Here is a 17,652-nt window from a genome sequence, read left to right as displayed (position 1 = left end):
CGGTATAATTGGACGCCGTCTTGGCAACTGCCAATAAATTCATAGAAGAAGAAGAAGCGGAAGTAGCCGAAATAGAAGAAAACAATAAAAGTTGGTTGCTACCGTCGAGTTGTAGTTTTCCCACGCGAGGGCGGTAACGTTGTGTCCTTGCGGTTAGACATAGTCACAGAGTTTATCCGTGCTTTTTGCAGCTCAGGCTGATTGTCAGGCTTACTTACTTACCATTTAAAGCAGCGATTTTGACCAAGCGTAGCGTCCTGCGTCAGATCAGATGAACTTTGACACACTGCCCAGCGCTGACTGCGTTTGCATGTGAAGACGCCTTCTGGGTCATTTGGTCTTTCTCACCAGTGAAAGTTAGGTTTCGTTTAAACTTGCTGTTATCGCGAACTAAAATAAGAACCACTGACATCCAAAATGACATCCAAGAAAATTATCGAGTTGTTCTACGATGTGGTTTCTCCGTACTCTTGGATTGGCTTTGAGGTTTGTTCCTTTTGGACGTAAGCTTTAATAAGAAAAGCCACAACTTTAGGTCAGTAAATGAAACTTTAATCGAGTTTCTCGGTTGTTTACAGGTCATGTGTCGGTACAGACAGGCGTGGAACATAGAGCTCAAACTGCGCCCTGCATTTCTGGGTGGCATCATGCAAGGATCGGGTACAGTATCAGTGGTAGAAAGCAACTTACTTTTTGTGACTTTACACTTGAACTTTACTGCATGTTGGCAATACTTTTTACTCCAGTAAATTTAATTCATAACTTAGTAGTTCCTTGCAAATTCAGATCAATACTACACAATCTAATGAACAACCAATATAATAAATCATTTATTATTGAAGGTTAAGATGAGGACCTCAACCTACCAGTATAAAGTAATTAAACTTTTAATAATTAATTTGCTCTACCTTTAGCAGCTGCAGCATTAAAGTAATGTACACACTAAGACATCTTATTGTAATCCAGTAATACAGTATATATTATCCTGAAATGTGCTGTTATCCATAATGAGTACTTCAGGTATATTTTGCTGATACTTTTGTAAAGTAAATTTTGAATGTAGAACTTGTACTTGTAACAGACTATTTCTTCACTTTTATTTGAGTGTATTATCTGAGTACTTCCACAACTGCAAATAAATATTTGGCTCCTGTAAACTGTTTAAGGACGTGTTGAATGTTGATATTCATGTGGACGTTGCTGGTACTGTCAAGTTTCATATACTTTTTATCTTTAATGACAGGCAACAAGCCTCCTGGTCTGGTTCCAAACAAATTCATGTACATGACGAAGGACTTGACCCGCTTGGCGGGATATTTTGGAATTCCCTTGCAGTCTCCCTCTGACCCCTTTGAGGTCATGTTCAATAAAGGTACGAACAAACAGGATCTGACAGAATCCACCATGTAGTGTGCATTGGTTTGGCTGCGGTTGGATTAACTCGCTTGCGGTCCTCAAAACTAAACTGAGCTGATGGGGCCTTATTAACTGCCATTTTTCCCCTCACTAAACTATGTATAAGCTATTTTTGTTGGGGTTTTTTTCTGTGTTTGTATTTTATTTGTGTTGTGTCATCTTAATGATGCATATGCCCGTATTAGTACAATCAACCAAATTTTTGCCACATAGTGAACCTGGGGCTTTTGGGTGTCAGTGTGACTCTGGGTCTGAGGGTGGTTGCTCACTTGGCCCAGCAGGTAATTTAGCCATTGTACGAAACAGTGAGTAGTGCTATTTATTTATTGAACAAAGCTGATAATGAGTTTCACTTCTTCTCTTCACATAGGCTCCTTGTCTGCAATGCGATTTGTGTCAGCAGTACAAGAGAGGGAGAAGAATGGAGATGAGATGGTGGAGCTGGTGTCTCGGGAGCTGTGGAAAAGGATCTGGAGTGAGGACAAAGATATCACTGAACCAGCATCATTGTCTGAGGTACCGTCATATCCAGCTTTGCTCTGTTGAGAAGATTAAGAAGCACCATTTAATTTTGTGACAGTGTTTTGTTTTGTTTATTCTTTTTGCAGGCAGCAAAGAAAGCAGGAATGTCTGACGTTGAGATTAAAAAAGCAATGGAGCTGGCATCCTCAAAGGAGATCAAAGACAAGCTTAAGAGCACAACACAGGAAGCACTAGATCATGGGGTCAGTTGTCCTTAGATTTTTCTTGCAGATTCAGACAAGTGACACAAAACATTACAATGTAATGAACAAAAGCTCTCCTGCTGCCTCTTCCCAGGCATTTGGCCTTCCCATGATGGTGTGCCATATAAATGGAAAGCCTGAGATGTTTTTTGGATCTGACAGATTTGAGCTCATGGCCCATTGCATTGGTGAGAAAACTATTACATCATTCACAAACGCACATAAGTTAAAAATGACATTTGAGAAAACCTTATCCTTGCATGCTTTGCACCCTCTGTATCCTGTTTGCTGCTGTAACACTGTAATTTCCCAGTTGTGGGACTAATAAAGGATTAGCTTATTTTATCTTCATCCACCGTTAACACATCCAGTGTTAGATAAGACAGGTTTTTCAGGTTTTTTTTGTTTGTTTTTTAGTCATTTGACAGTATTATAAACTGTGTTGCAAATTTTCTTTTTTTTTGTTTCCATCTTTTGTGCAAAGTTCAAGCTGTGGCTGTCTTGAGACTCTTGCCCCGGTCTCATTTTGTTTTCTGTTTTCAGGAAAGCCATGGCTGGGACCTCACCCTAACAAATCAGCTGCCAAACTGTGACAGAAAAAGATGCCTTCAGATACCATTGTTGGACTCATGGATTTTTGAATTTTTGTGTCTCATTTCAGTGATCCCCCCCTCATTCAGAATTCACATTTTCATTGTTGTGCCTGTTGAAACCAAGCAGCACATTGCATAGATTTCAATAAAAAGTAGTACTGCAGGCAATGTAACACAGAATTGTACTGTTAATTATGTGCCTATTAAAAGGAAGCCTGTTATTTTTTCTGTTGAACTACTAATGTGTGAAAATGATTTAATTGTTGCATTGTAATGTTTGATGTTTGACCATGCTAATGGTGTGGCTAGATGGACGCTCGGTTTCCCACTTGGGTCAAGACTGAAACACCAACAAAAATGAATCTGAGTCTTCCTCTGAGGAAGCGTTTTGCAAAGTGTGGGCGCGCCCCCTAGTGGAGCCTTGGGGCTATTGCAGGGGGAGAGCGGCCAGGCAAACGAATGAGGGAGGCGTTCTGGAGCCCAGCTGGTAATAACACGTGCAAGTTTGTGAGAGGGCTCCCAGGTACACGTAGAGCAGAGGATGAGTTTTCATCAACTCAAAAGTCCAACTTCCGAAGCAAAGACAATATGACGAGGCACATGTCGCCCCCGGCTTCATCAGTGCAACGGTGGGTACGTTCAAATGTTCAACTCGCCTCATGTAAAGTTGTGTACTGAGTTGCTCAGTTTAACACACCTGAAGCCGACATGGTTTCAGCTATGACTGATAAAGCAACAGCTATTGCTGAAAACAAGTCCTTTGAATGATTTATGAATGAATTAGTGTTTAAAATAAATTCCTGTGGAGTTTGTGAGCAAAAGACATTGACTGTCTTTATTCTGTTATTCTATTTTATTATACTTCTTTATACAGTATATTTCAATGCATGCTGTTGCTTAAATTTTTTTAAAAAGTGCCATCATCAGGTCAAAATTTCAAGACTTTTCATGATGCTAAACTGATGACATTCCGGTGATCTTTTGCTGCACTGCAGTAAGCACTAATAAGAAGCTGAACTAAAATGGTGGTCATTAAACCTTCTCATCATCAGTATGTTAGCATTGCGTTGTTAGCATGCTGACTTTAGCTGCTAAGATGTCATAAGATGTCATTGTTTTACTAAATGGGAGGACTGTATTTTCGTAAGTTCTTTGTGAACCATCATGCAGACTGCATTAAGGCTTTACTCTGGCTCAGTGGTTTCCTCTCAGTAAGAAGGTCCTCAGTAACAGCAGATTTGGGGCAGATGCCTTTTTGTACAGTTTTCGTCCATGCAGGTTAGATGCACTGGAAACTAAATGGCGGAGGTGTTAATATTACTGGATATGTGATTGTCTTTTTGTGTTTTCTGTGTGGTAGGGCAATCCAGGATGTAACTCTCCTAATAATGTCAGCTGTGATGCTCAACATTTGTGCAACACTAGACAGGATGTAGTAATAGATAATGGATGGTTGTACCATCAGTTATACATTCATGTTTTTCATAATGTGGTGAACCTCACCCCATCCTCGCTTGTGAAGCACCTGCATTATCTTGATTGATACTATACTATTTGTATACATTTTGAAGATGTGTGCTTACTCATCTATGTTAAATGCATGTACCTTGAATGAAATGCAGTTTGGTATTGTTGACTAAATACTCTAAAGACTGCAAAGCCTGTCATACCAGTTCCAGTGCAATGAAGGCTAAACCTGCTCAACAAAAGGACTAAAAATGACAAAGAGCAGCAGGACCAGTTTTCCTAAACAAAGAGCAGAAAGGCAGGACCACATGTAGGTGACATACGTTGACTTCAGAGAAGAAGCTCATTACAGAATGCAGTAGAGCAAACTCCAAGAGAGGCAGGAGACTGGATCGCCATAAACCTGATACCAGTGTGATACATCACCTCTTAAACTGAGGAGGAGACAGACGGGAAGGAGGAAGAAGGAAGAGGTGAATAGGAGAGAAGAAGGATGAGGTGTAGGTAGGAGGGTGGAGTTAAGAAAACACAGAGCGTGGACAAACAGAGAGCAGCGCCTTGATCCCTTGAGCCTGACAAATCACTTGAGAGAAACAATCAAAACAATGAAGATCTGAAAAGCAAAGCTGAACCCGGACTCTAAATTCGGCTGGGAGGATGTGTGGAAAGTGACTGTGTGATGAACAAAAACATGAGCCTGGAATAACAGGATTGAACATTTTCTCTGAGATATTAGGAGGCACAACTGAAGGAGACTGAGGTAAAGATTTTATGCATTACATGTCTTGTTTGTTGTTTGTTTTGTTGTTTGTTGTTTAAGACGTGTAGTTCAGGTAGCAGTAAGGTAGAGTGAGCTTTCTGTGATGATCACGACATGCTTTTGGGTGAGCAAGCCGGTGCTGTTTTGCCATTTATGTTTTCCTGTTGGGTGTGTTATACAACACTAGCGTTTATGCTTCAAAAAAATGCAGATGAACAGGTTTAGATGGTAAGAGGATGAAGAGTTTCCCGTTGTCGCAGCAGTGATATTTCTGTTCCTGTACACTGTGTTTGAAGCAGCAAATTCATCATTTATACAACATAATGATCCCCCAACTGAACATAATACTTTTTTTTTTTCTGTGTATACCTTCTGTGAATAGTGTGTCTTATGGGGATACTAACTCCTATAGTGTTACTTCACTTAGACATAGAGTAATGACTGAGGTCTGTGTTAAAGCATTAAGGTTTTGTGTTACCACAGAAGACAACATAAAGGCAATCCGGTGAGGTGTCAGAGTTGTTACTGGGAATTTGGCGTCTCAGCGACAGTGTATCAACACCTGAAGTTCCTGGTCTCGGTTACATGTTTGCTCAGACACCTTCTCATACTGGTTACCTGCTAGAGTCATGTTACTATTGACGGAATCAGCCTCAGTGGGTTTGCACTACCACCACTGTTACTGCGTCTGTGGTTTTTATTCATCTGCATCTCTCTGTTTGCCCTAAACAAAAATGTTTTTTTCTTTTCTTTATCGTAAATTGAAAATATCTTTAAGCTGTTACATGACTGTGACGTGGAAATCCTAGAAACCCACTGAACACTAAGTTTGATGGTGTGAACATGTATAAGGAATGGACAAAAGTGAAAAAAATATTCTTTAATCTGATCTCATCTTTTTTTTAAATGCGACAGGATGTCTTCATTATCAGAAGCAGACTCCGGCTGCAAGCATGGAGATACTATCTGCGGTAAGTTTAATCAGCGGGAACCAAACTTGAACACTGATGCCACTCACGTGGCCTTCTTAAATGTTGACGTAAGTTGCCAGATAAACAGACAACTTATCAGCTCGGGCAAGCATGACTGGAATTATGAGGCCGGCGTGTGTTCCTGTTTGCAGAGATCCGTGTGTACGAGCAGGAGGTGATCATTGTGCCCACCTTGCTGCTGGCCAGCTTCTTGGTCACTTTGGTCTTCATTTTCCTTCTGCGTTTTTGCCCGGAGAAGGTTGACCGCATCCGTCCACAGTCCTCAAAGCTGGCCACCAGGAGGGTGCTGCATGGCATTGATGGTAAGACACTGGTTTTCTCAGTATGTTTCTATGAATAAAACATGCTCAGTGTTTACACATTGCAGAGGATTAGATATGAACAGCTGACAGAGTAACCGGTTTTCATACTATTTTCCAAATTACAGAACCCTCTAAAAGTAGGCCTTCATTTTTATTTATTCTTGATATTTCAAAATAAGAGCATGACAAGTTTTAGGCTGCAACATAAATTCCCATCTTGGATCAACAAGCTCTCTATGCATCAGAGTTTCAGTTAGACATTTTTTTCCACCACTAAAATAACTCGTTTTATTTGCCTACACTCGTCTAAATTCTTGCACGTATCTCTGAGGATAATTATTCTTTCTCTCCCTCTGTCTCTTAACTCCCTGCCCATAGCTCCACCAGGCATCAATGTCCTGGAGCATGAAAGCATCGCTCTGGACGTACCCACTTCCTACTCCACCTTCCACCCCCCGACCACTTACCCATCCAAAAACCTCTCCATGTCTGTGGACTCACCTTCTTTCTCGCCTAGCCCCCCGCCACAGCCCTTCAAGCCCAGTTTCACTCCCATTGTGCAGCCCAGGGAGCTGCCCCGTCAGAGGCTGCCTGAGTCCTTCAACCTGGTCTCCACTCTGCCCGTTGACTTCCCCCTGCGCTCCGACTCCTCCGTGTCCCTTTACAGGGCCCGTATGGAAAACAGGAACGTGGTGCTGCGAGTCCTAAATGGTGAGAATTTAATGGAAGTTTATGTTTGTGGCTGTTGAGCGGAGCTGTTAGGGACGTCATTTCTGTAACTGCAATGCTGGTTCATCTCCCTCTCATTCTTGCTCTTCACAGACTCTGCTGATGCCACAGAAAGACACAGCTTCCTGGGCTTTGCATCCTTCCTGGCCCAGCTAGGACCACATCCCTTCCTGCCAGAGCTTCTTGGTGTGGTCTCACTTAGAGCTCCACTGGTTACGGTCGTGGAAGAGCTGGAGAACAGAGACCTGCTCAGCTTCCTGTGGCGATGCAGAAGGGTATTTTTTTTTTTTTTCACAGAGCGTGTACTGCTGCAGTGTGTATTAACTCAAGCGACGCATGAAACCATATATTTAAAGAAAATAAATAAATAAATCATAAAGGAGCAAAATAATGTTCGTGCCATCTCTCCAATGTAAAAGTAAGTCTTCCTTTGTTTTTCAGGAAAATGTGGATCCTCCATGTGAGATGACTGAAAGACGGATTTTTACCATGGCCAAGCAGGTGGCCTCGGCACTGGTTAGCACGCTATAAATATGTCCTCACCTTTTTTAGACCACATTTTTGCCTTTCACATCCCAGATAAGGAATATCCCTGTCCTCAGCATTGACTTGTTGACAGGCTGTCCCTCTAATAATGCTGACAATCCCAGTTATAACATAAAGGCAGTTCTCTTGTGTCTTCATAAAAATGAAAACTGTGATGCAAAAATGATCATTCCCACAAACTGTGAATCATATTACAAACACAATATGTATCAAAATGCATCCCGACTTTACATATTTCCTTTATGTCAGGAAATGTCACTATGTCAGTAGTTGACCGTAGTTGATGTCCGCTCCACAGGAGCTGTGGTGTGTTCAGGTGTGTTCAGTCCTCAGATGCCCCATGTCTTGTTCCCCAACCAGGAGTTCCTTCACAGCAAAGATCTTCTTCACGGAAACATTCGTGCACACAGCGTATTGATCACCAAAGAGCTCACAGCCAAGCTTTGGGGTCTACATGGGGTCTGCACAAGGACAAACCAGAAAGCCACTCAGAGAGACGATCCCAGCATGAAGAAATGGCAGGCGCCAGAGTTTTTAGCCAAGAGGTCTGTCGGTCAGAGCAGCGACATGTGAGTGTTTCTGTTTTCATCTCTGGTATTGGCAGTGATTTACACTCCAATAGAGTTGCTGTTGCTGCTGCATGAAAACAAATCAGTCTGTTACTTGCTGTTACTACTGTGTCTGCAGAGAGGAATAAAATGCATGTGAGTATATTATCCAGAGCATTTACTGAACAGAAGACTCTAACCAGTATTTACCTCTGTGTGTCCCACCAGCTGGTCCTTTGGCATCTTACTTTATGAAATGGCAACTTTGGGTAAGTTGAATTTTAAATCAACAAAGGCCATAAATAATGGATGAACCCAAGAATAAAATGTATGTATTAGATACATGTAAGCAGGGCTATATACTGCTTGGATAGGGCAATATAAATATAAATACATATAGTGAAATGACATACATTTATCAAGCGTCAGAAATTGTCCAATACCATTTATGCTGCGATATCTATCACTTCAGTACAAAATCTCTGTCTGTATTAGACAATTGTGGACAATATTGCAAACTCAAAGGGAGGACTTCTTTATAGGAATATTGGTTTTTAATATGAAATTTGCAACAGTCTGATGAAGTCGCTTAATCTTTAATCCGTAACAGTAGACATGCCCCAATAGAAGTTTTTATGTAAATTCCCCAACTCCTAACTGCTTTCCCCTTTTCTCTCCAGGTGAAGCTCCATTTGCAGAAATCCCAGTTAACGAGCTTCTGCAGTTTCATCAAAGAGGGAAAAGTCTGAAAAAGCCTCCCAACTGCTCCAACTCACTGTAAGTATCCACTGTATGCTCTAACTAACCCACAACCAAACCTGAAGCAGAGTTTCACTCTTTGACCTGAGAAATGAGATGTAAACCTAAGGGATCTTTTCTCTTTTCCTCAGATACTCCATCATCAAGGGTTGTTGCCAATGGAAGGATCAAGATCGACCCACTGTGGCCGAGGTCAGCCGCAAGCTCCTCTCAGGGGAGAAAAGTGCATCAGACAAAGTCCTCAAGGCACCGGGAACAATGAACATCGAACGGTACCTGCAGGAAGCAGGATACGGAGAAACCAACAGCTACACTGTTTTCTGATTACTGCCTGTGCCAACAAAATAAATTGCACTATTCATCCAATGGTATGCCAATGGTGCACTTCAACAACATATTTCAGATACCATGAAAACTCTGTTTATGAGAGATTTTGGCACTGAAATTGTTCTTTTATTTTGTCATATACGTATATATTCTACTTTTGGAAATGAGAAAAACTGTCTGCTGATTAAGTTAACTTTGGGTACTATCCCTTTTTATCAATGACCTCATTCATGTCTGTGTGTCTCGGCAATTTTCAAATCAGTTAGGGAAGTACAACTGGTAATTTTGTAGTAATACACTACTGTGATATATGTAAGAGCATGAGATATGTAAATGAGTTTCGAGACTTGTAAACTTGACCATTGTACAGCTGCTGCATAATGAACCTGCAGTTGATACTGTCAGTCTATGATGGTTTACAAATCTCATTTACAGGCTAAAGCAAATGTGTATGAGTAGATTTAATACTGCGCGTGATTCTGTATTAGGCAGAATTATGCAAATGAAGGACACATCAATGTCTCTGAACATCTGTGAGCAAGAATGAGCTCAAACTGTTTACACAAACTCAAATGTAGATAAAAAAAAAACTTCTTTCCATGTGGATGTCATGGGGTTTCTAACAGCGCACACACACACAAGCACGCCCAGTAACAGGTATTGTTTATTGGTAGTACTGCATACATGTTCACAGAGCACTTCCACTCAGCCCTTGTGAGAACAAACCATCAGGAATACCTATTTCAGGTAGTTAAGTTGATTAAAGCTTCTAAAACTATATCGTATTCATGAAAAAATAACTTTGATTGTAGTACAAAAATCGAAAAGATAAAAAAACTAAACTTTTAATAAATGGTAAAATAAACTAAATAAAATAAACCAGGCTTTCTGAGTGTCCTTTGCTCGATGTGATTGGAGCCTGGATTGAACATCTAAGGTATAATAACAAGTAAAAACTAAGAGACTAAAATATTTAAAGGAAGTGGACTGCTGTTGACATCACTCCAAATCATGTCACAAAAGTTAAAGCACCATTTGAAAAACAGCAAGAGAAGGCAACATTTCTTTTTTCTTTGTTTCTTTTTCCTTTTCTTTTTTTTAAACCCTACAGGTGAACTGTCCTAGCTAGAAGACCTAGCACTGATTACTGCAGGCTGGCAGATTCACACAGTTTCACACAAGAGTATACATACAAAAGGCTTCTACTCACAGTGACAGAGAAAAAAACAAACAAACAAACAAATAAACTGACAAACACTACTGACATGGATACTTCAGACTGCCAAATCCTCACCACTCACACATAACACTATACATAACATGTTTTTGCACATTCAATGTCAAGAAAGTAAAAATTCCATCTCCATGTCTCCACATGACTGATGGTGCACCATTGTGTAAAAAAAAAACAAAACAAAGAACAAAACGTCCTCACCGTCCCCATAGATCTTAGTCCTTTCTTACCAAAAGAGGAGCAGGTCCAGGAATTGATTCCAGTGAGGAGTCATCAGTGAGAAAATGATTCACCTGTCCCTCTGAAGCACCGACTCCATCACTCACGCAGGGTGTTGATGGAGGCACAGATCTTGAGAGCGGGACCCAGCTTAATATTCATGGTGGAGATGAGATGGTCCTCTCGCAGAAGCATCAGAGCCTGCCCGTCTATTTCCTGTGACAAGAACTGGGCAGCCAACTCTTCACAGCCTGGACAAAAGACAGGAAGATGGAGTTACTACAAAAACGAGAACAGGACTAAGGCCTATAAAACTACTAGCTAATCACTAAACACTAACCTTGAAGTGAGGAGATAAACCTGCAGACTTCTTCTACGCTCCACTGAGCGGGAGTTGCTGAGAGAAAGTTAGCCCCCTCTACTGGGAGGCTACCAGGAGCTGAGCTGTCAGACGGAGGAGCGCTGTGCCCAGCTCTTGAGCAGGAGTGTGAAGAGCTTGGTGACAGTGAAGGAGAATCGTCTTCTTCCCCTTCACCATCACTGGATATGTCCTCCGAGCGACTGGACTCAGAGTGACACTATGCCAAAAAAAAGAGTGGGAATTTGCATTGCAAAAGTCATCAATAAATCTCCAGAGTAGGCTGCACTTGATAAAGCAACTACATGATGAGAAAAAGACACACTATTCCACACCACATCTTTCAAAGACAGATCTTACCTTGACAGGTAGATGTCTGTTTGGCATTTTATTAGAGGTGTTATTAGAACTGGTCCTGCGAGTGGGGCCCCTTCGCCTAGCAACGCTCTCAGTGGGTGCTGGAGGTGGTGCCAGGCCTGCAGCAGTTCTCCCTCTGCTTGTCTTGAAGTGTTGGCTGCAGCTGACATTATACCTGTGGGTTCAGGAGCACAGTCACTACCCAGGAAGACATTTCCTAGCTTTTACATCCTCCTTTGTGCATACATCTTGAAGTTTACAATGTGCTAATCAAGTCTAATCAAGTGGTATCTGCTTGTAAAAAATTCCTGGTTCACTTATTATATCTGGTCACCTATCCTTGATTTAAAAGCACAATAAACAACAAGTCAAAATAAAAACAATGACAAAAATGGGAAGTTAAAGTTAATCGCACCTCTTAGCACAGGTATTTGTACAGAACCTCTTTGATCCTCTGAACTGGCTGGCAGGAGCGAGGCTTCCACAGTACTCACACTTTAACACTTAATAAGAAAATGAAAAGATATATCTCTATTACTCATTTAGCGGCTGCACACAGATTCATGCCATCATACTTGATCATTAAACAAAACAAAAAAAAACCACATACATGCAGGTCCACTCTCTGAGCGGCCAACCAGGGCAAAATCTCTGTCTTTGAGGAGTCCAGCAACCTGTCACATCAAACACAAGCCTGAGAGTAAGGAAATGTTCGACAAGGAGAAGTCCACAGTGGACTGTATTTCAAGTTTAAGATTTGATTTGATGTGAAATCTGTGTTACAATTGCAGAGCACGCTTACAGGGAAGGGCTCAGCTCCCTCTTGGATCACAAAGCCCTCTATGAGGTGGGTGAGGACTTGAGGTTTGACTACTGCCTGAGGAACAGGAGCTCTGTCTTTGTCCCCAAGCCCGACTCTTGATAAGGGTAGAGGCAAGGACAGGGTAGGAGGAGATGGGAAGGCAGCTGCTGTAGGAGGAGCTGATGAGGATAAAAAGAAAGTAATGACCTTTCCACCAGATTCTGAAGACTTGCAGTTTCATTTTTCAAATATTACTACATATTGGATTTGTAGATGGCAAACTGACATACCTGAATCCTTTGTAGGGGCAGGAGATAAGGGAGGAGCAGAATCTTTCATGGATGCAGAGTCTAAAGAGTCTGTTGCCATCTCATTTGGTGCATCACAGTCTGATTTTCTCTTAAGAGAGCCAATGGCAGGCTTTATCTAGTATTATGTGGTGAAAGAAAGCAGGATAAAATTACAATTTCTTGTACACTGACAGTTATTCTTATGTGTAAGTATAAGTATATCTTTTTAATAGTCGTACCATTGCACTGTTATTGGAGACTGCGTTAACGTTCCCAGCTGCACTTTCCTGGCCGGTGCTGCTTCGAACCTGTGCCAGGGCCACGGCCTGTGCATTTCCTGCTAAGCCCTGTCTGGCTCCCACCAGCTGAACAGGGATGTGGGGAGTGTTGTTCCCTGCAGTGGTGGTCTGGCTGTTGCTAGGTGGTGCTGGGAGAATGGGAGGTGGGTGTCGAGGGGGCATCTGCACAGGTAACCGGTGTCCCTGAGCTGTCTTGGGCTGGATTGGCACTGGACCTTTGTCTGCAGTAGTGCTGGCCTGTTGCAAGGGCTGCACCACCAGAGTCTGAGTGTTAACGTTGGCTTTTGGGGTCACTGAGCCAATAGAGTAGCCCTGGGTGGTGGTGGGAACATTCGAGGTGGGAACCAGGATCACGGGGGCAGCAGAGGAGGACAAGAGGAGCTGTGAGAGAGGGAGTGCAGGAGAGGAGGTCGAGGAAGGAGCTACAGAAACAGCAGGAGTAACAGTCATGGCAGCCTGGTTTCCAGTCTTTACAGTCATAGTGTTGGCAGCAGACTGCTGAGGGAAGCTGGGTTTGGCTATTTGTTGTTGCCGTTGTGGTTGCACTTGCTGCTGCTGAGCTGTCTGGGCAAAAGTCTGCTGCTGCTGTTGCTGCTGTTGTTGACCGAGAGGAAAGCTGGCAACATCTTTCCTCTCTGGGAGCTCAGACTTGACAGCAACCGGCCTGGGAGCGCAGTGTAGGGCCAGATTCTGCACCTGTAAGGCAAAGAAAGGAGTAAGTGGTGGTCCAACTCATTTGGGAGGAGTAGCAGGAGTGTATTTGGTGAAGTCAGACCCATGAAAACCATGCCTCTGAAAATCACATATTTAAGACTGTATGACTTTAAAAAAAAAAAAAGATTTCACATTGCAAGTCGGTAACAGTCCTCAAACCTGATCATTGTCAGACTGGGCGCTGGTAGGAGCAACTTCATGTTGTTGTTGTTGTTGCTGCTGCTGCTGCTGCTGCTGTTGTTGTTGTTGTGGTTGCTGCTGCTGCTGCTGCTGGGGCTGCGTCTGGGCAACTGTTGCTACAGTAGCTGTTGCTGTACCACCAGGCATGAAGATGAGCTGAGAGGCAAGGGGAGCCCTGAGGGAGCGATTGACCTATGAAAGAAGCAAGACAGATGAGTCAAACTTATTAATATCAAATATTTCAATGAATGACTCCTGACCTACATGGGCTTTTTAATGAATGCAAATTGACTGCAAACATTTTTGTTTCCTTTTTGTTCTTATTTCAAAGAAAACCACTGTACCTTATTTTTAAAGAAGCAGAACTTGTGACTCTTGCTATGAGTAGCAGAACATACAACCCAAAAGTAAATGTTTAGAACACCAAATTACAAACATTTCACACAAAGAAAATGGGTTGAATTATCATCACAATAACAGGTGAAACATTCAAGAACAATATGCATATACTGATCTGATCAAAATTTAATTAAAATAAACAATGTGCATAATAACGTTTAACTCACCCTAAGATACATCTGTCCCTGTCCTGCAGAGTTTCCGCCCAGCAACACTGACTGGTTGAGAGCTGTTGTCGTTGCAGAGGTGGCTGGGCCGTGAGGACGGGGATTGGTCATGGTGCCTCCCGCAGATGTGGTGCTTAGGTTGACCTTGGAGGAACAGGAAATCGCAAAGTTTTATCGAACCTACCATACTATTTTGAAATCAAGCCACGTAGTCCATAATTAGAACAATAATTCAAATAAACACTTACAGTAGTGGGTGCCTGGGACATGCTGTTACTTGGGGTACTGGACTGACGACTAGCTGCAAACGTGGCCTGGTTTAAAGAGAGAGAGGAAAGGGATGGGGTGCAATGCTTCTGCTTACAATATTTTTGTACTGACTGCATTTTTCTGTACTGATCCTGGTTACCTGTTGCACGGCTGCTAGGTTGTGGAGTTGAGCACTACTGATCTGCTGCTGCAGCATGAGCTGCTGGAAGTACTGAGCTGCATTTGGCTGTCTTTGCAATGCTTGGAGAGCCTGAACAAACATTGCATATATCAAACACACACACACATTTCATTTCAAGACGAATCCAAATGTCTTTCAATTTATATATTTTTATCAATTCAATACAACAGTTCTTCATTAGCAGTCGTCCATGCACATAAACAAGAAACACACCTGTACGGCTTGTCTCTCATAAAGAGACATGTGGGCTATCTGGGGTGCACGAGAGTTGCCACTTGTTTGAGGATTTCCATTGGTGGTGCCTGTGTTTTGGTCTTCACCAGCATCCATGTTTACTGCTCAAGGAACAGAAGCCACCCATCAGAAAACGTTGTAACCAAACACTATTGTTAAACACGCAATAAGTCAGTCGCAATCTATTACTTACAAAACTCATTACAACTATGTATGTGTCAAGTAAATCACATATTGACAAATGCTTCATATAATGCACATACACAAACTCAAATCCTATATCCATTCAGTGCGTTTCATATGTCAACACAGACAGTGCAGGCATTAATAGGATGACAACTTCTAGGGTTTAAATGCTGGAGTGCATCCTCAAAACTTCAAAAGAAACACAGACGTTTCTTCTTTCTCAGGCCCCATAAATCACTGCTTGCTTCATCCGCGCACACAGCGCAGCAAATGAGCTTGACAAACGTTATCACTATGTCGGGTTTATAATAATGACAAGCTAGATCACTGTGGTACTCTCATTAGAAGACCAGTTGTCAACATGATAGATGAATGCGAGCTAAAGAACAACATGGTGGAAAGCTCAAAACACCAAGTAAGAAAGAAGCTAGCTGGCTGTGGCTAACTACTTTGCTAGTTAGCTAACCAAAAGTCTGACATACCATACAGAAAACATACTGACTTTTGTAACTGCACAAGGAAAAAACTGGGTGCATACGTATTAAATGAAAATAAGCAGGAAGCCGATAGTTTAGACTAACGTTTACTAGTGAAAAAAGGTGCAGCGCTAGTTTAACATATAGATAGGCTAACTAACTAGCTATGCTAAATGCTTACTGCAGGCGAAAAGGTATCAACTAGCCGGCTATCACTCGTGCAAGAAGTCAACATTTAATAATTTTCGGCGTGCTTATGTGTTTACCTCTCCTTGGTATTTCTGTCCGTTTCACAGTTAAATGCAATCAAATTAGTACTACGAGTTTAGTTTAGACTAAAAACAACGACAACCCTTCTCTGGGTTTTTTTTTTTTTGCCTCCAGCAAAGCCCCGCCCCTTCCAAGCCCCTTTCTTCTTCTTCTGTTTGTGTGTTGGCGGGTGTCAAACCAACCCGACAGGTGTATACTGCCCTCTACTGTATTGGCATGTGTATTTTTTGTATCTAGACCAAACCCTGGTTAAGAGTGAAACTTAATATGCGACCCACATTTAAAGTATAACTACTACACCTCAGTAATAAAAACACACAAGGAAGTGTTAGCTATTTACCAACTTTCTAGCATACGGGGCAGCCTGTCAGATAAGATAAGATGAACTTTATTGATCTCACAGTGGGGAAATTCACTTGTCGTGGCAACACACAAGAACAGCAAAAGAGTGCAAAAAGCATGCAAAAACAGTTACAGAAAATGTAGAGATAATAAATTAACAATTTACAAGTAAACACACATATGGCACTCTGTTGCATTTTTCTTTCATTTTAAGGGCACCCTTTAGTGCACTGTATGAGATTTTTTCTACAGTAAGGGCACATGGAAGGCGCTGCATCTCAGTTTTATACAGTGATTGATGCATGTGAAGCTAACAAGGCTGAAGCAGCTTGTCATTGTTTAAGTTTTCTGCCGATATACTGAACAGTACCTGCTGAGGTGCAGTAGGTGGCGGTAGAGGAAAGTGAGAAGGCAGCGCAGAGATGAGTTCAGGATACTCTATGTGTACCAACGTATTCAGACACGCCTCTTTATGATTGAATTCAGGTGTGGTATGGGGCTGCTTACTTCCAGTGAAGGGAAATCTTAATGCTTCAGCATACCAAGACATTTTGTACAATGCTATGCTTCCAATTTTGTGGCAACAACTTGGGGAAGGCCCTTTTCTATTCCAGCATGACTGTGCCCCAATGCACAAAGCAAGAGGTACATAAAGACATGGTTGGATGAGTTTGGTGTGGGAGAACTTGACTGGCCTGCACAGAGCCCTGACCTCAACCCCATCCAACACCTTGTGGAAAATTTTGTGGAAAGCCTTCCCAGAAGAGTGGAAGTTGTTTCAGCTGCAGTGGGGAGGGACCAACTCTACTCTCAATTGTCCTAATACTTTTGTCCATATGGTGTACATGCACCTGTGACATATTCTGTCTGTGGTAGGAAAGTTACCAGAAGAAATGAAAGTTGTCAACAGCACATGACAACATAACTGACTTCTAACTAACTATATAATTAATTTCAGCTCCGCCCCACATTATCAGGAACTATTTTACGTGCTAAACCTTTAAGACCATGAAAGTACATGGAAGTATTCTAATAATTTCAGATTACCAGCAGCTTGTACACATACACACAAGAACAAAAGTTTGCCTTTAACTTCATCATTTTGCTTATTATCTCACCTTCAAATGAAGAATAAGTGAAAAAGGATCTGTAATATAGCGTGCGTAAGTGTAACATATTATTTCTATTAGTCATAATCATGTAGCTTTTCTCTTTTCAAGCCAAGTCCTTATCTTGGTAAGGTATCTTGGAAAATTTGTTTTTAGCCTTCAGGCCCGGAAGAGTTTTTCCTTGAAACATCTACCAGTAAGTGTATGGTCCAAAACATTTCTCATCATTAACATAACATCTTAACCATTACATTCATTTAAATTATAAGTAATAAAAATCTGTTGTGCATGAAATGTTTTTTTTTTTTTTTTATTAAAACATTTTTACATCCATTGAATTGCCAAAAGTGAGTGCACTTGGGTGTGTACTTCATCACTAAGATCACTAAGATGGATATACA

At 41.7% G+C, this 17,652-nt stretch overlaps 3 protein-coding genes across 6 annotated transcripts; 2 read left to right on the top strand and 1 right to left on the bottom strand.

Annotated features, from left to right (window-relative positions):
• Positions 1-46: 46 nt before the first annotated feature.
• LOC124064642 (glutathione S-transferase kappa 1-like) lies at positions 47-2,972 on the top strand. Its single transcript, XM_046399281.1, has 7 exons — positions 47-486; positions 579-660; positions 1,244-1,372; positions 1,787-1,932; positions 2,025-2,141; positions 2,236-2,329; positions 2,685-2,972. The coding sequence occupies exons 1-7, from the start codon at positions 418-420 to the stop codon at positions 2,732-2,734; spliced, it is 687 nt and encodes a 228-aa protein (XP_046255237.1). The 5' UTR covers positions 47-417; the 3' UTR covers positions 2,735-2,972.
• Positions 2,973-3,056: 84 nt separating this feature from the next.
• styk1b (serine/threonine/tyrosine kinase 1b) lies at positions 3,057-9,768 on the top strand. Of its 3 annotated transcripts, none has more exons than XM_046399216.1 (10): positions 3,057-3,363; positions 5,877-5,932; positions 6,085-6,255; positions 6,634-6,966; positions 7,078-7,259; positions 7,426-7,500; positions 7,891-8,099; positions 8,307-8,347; positions 8,759-8,855; positions 8,969-9,768. In XM_046399216.1, the coding sequence occupies exons 1-10, from the start codon at positions 3,194-3,196 to the stop codon at positions 9,159-9,161; spliced, it is 1,527 nt and encodes a 508-aa protein (XP_046255172.1). In that variant the 5' UTR covers positions 3,057-3,193; the 3' UTR covers positions 9,162-9,768. The 3 variants fall into 3 exon arrangements, with proteins under 3 accessions (XP_046255172.1, XP_046255174.1, XP_046255173.1); XM_046399218.1 differs by having other exon boundaries at positions 3,082-3,367; XM_046399217.1 differs by lacking the exon at positions 3,057-3,363 and adding an exon at positions 4,306-4,961.
• Positions 9,769-9,810: 42 nt separating this feature from the next.
• phc1 (polyhomeotic homolog 1) lies at positions 9,811-15,954 on the bottom strand. 2 transcript variants are annotated; one of them, XM_046399164.1, is made up of 14 exons: positions 15,797-15,954; positions 14,848-14,969; positions 14,584-14,703; positions 14,432-14,497; positions 14,184-14,327; positions 13,597-13,809; positions 12,664-13,419; positions 12,425-12,560; positions 12,135-12,313; positions 11,943-12,006; positions 11,748-11,835; positions 11,336-11,507; positions 10,958-11,195; positions 9,811-10,868 (listed from the first exon to the last, which is right to left on the bottom strand). In XM_046399164.1, exons 2-14 carry the CDS (start codon positions 14,962-14,964, stop codon positions 10,717-10,719), a joined length of 2,445 nt encoding a protein of 814 aa, XP_046255120.1. In that variant the 5' UTR covers positions 14,965-14,969; positions 15,797-15,954; the 3' UTR covers positions 9,811-10,716. The 2 variants fall into 2 exon arrangements, with proteins under 2 accessions (XP_046255120.1, XP_046255121.1); XM_046399165.1 differs by having other exon boundaries at positions 14,593-14,703.
• Between the last annotated feature and the right edge of the window lie 1,698 nt (positions 15,955-17,652).

Source organism: Scatophagus argus, chromosome 9, assembly GCF_020382885.2.
Source record: "Scatophagus argus isolate fScaArg1 chromosome 9, fScaArg1.pri, whole genome shotgun sequence".
NCBI classification, from domain to species: Eukaryota; Metazoa; Chordata; class Actinopteri; family Scatophagidae; genus Scatophagus; species Scatophagus argus.
The sequence above is the reverse complement of the archived record's forward strand: the minus strand, read 5'-3'. Positions and strand labels throughout refer to the sequence as shown.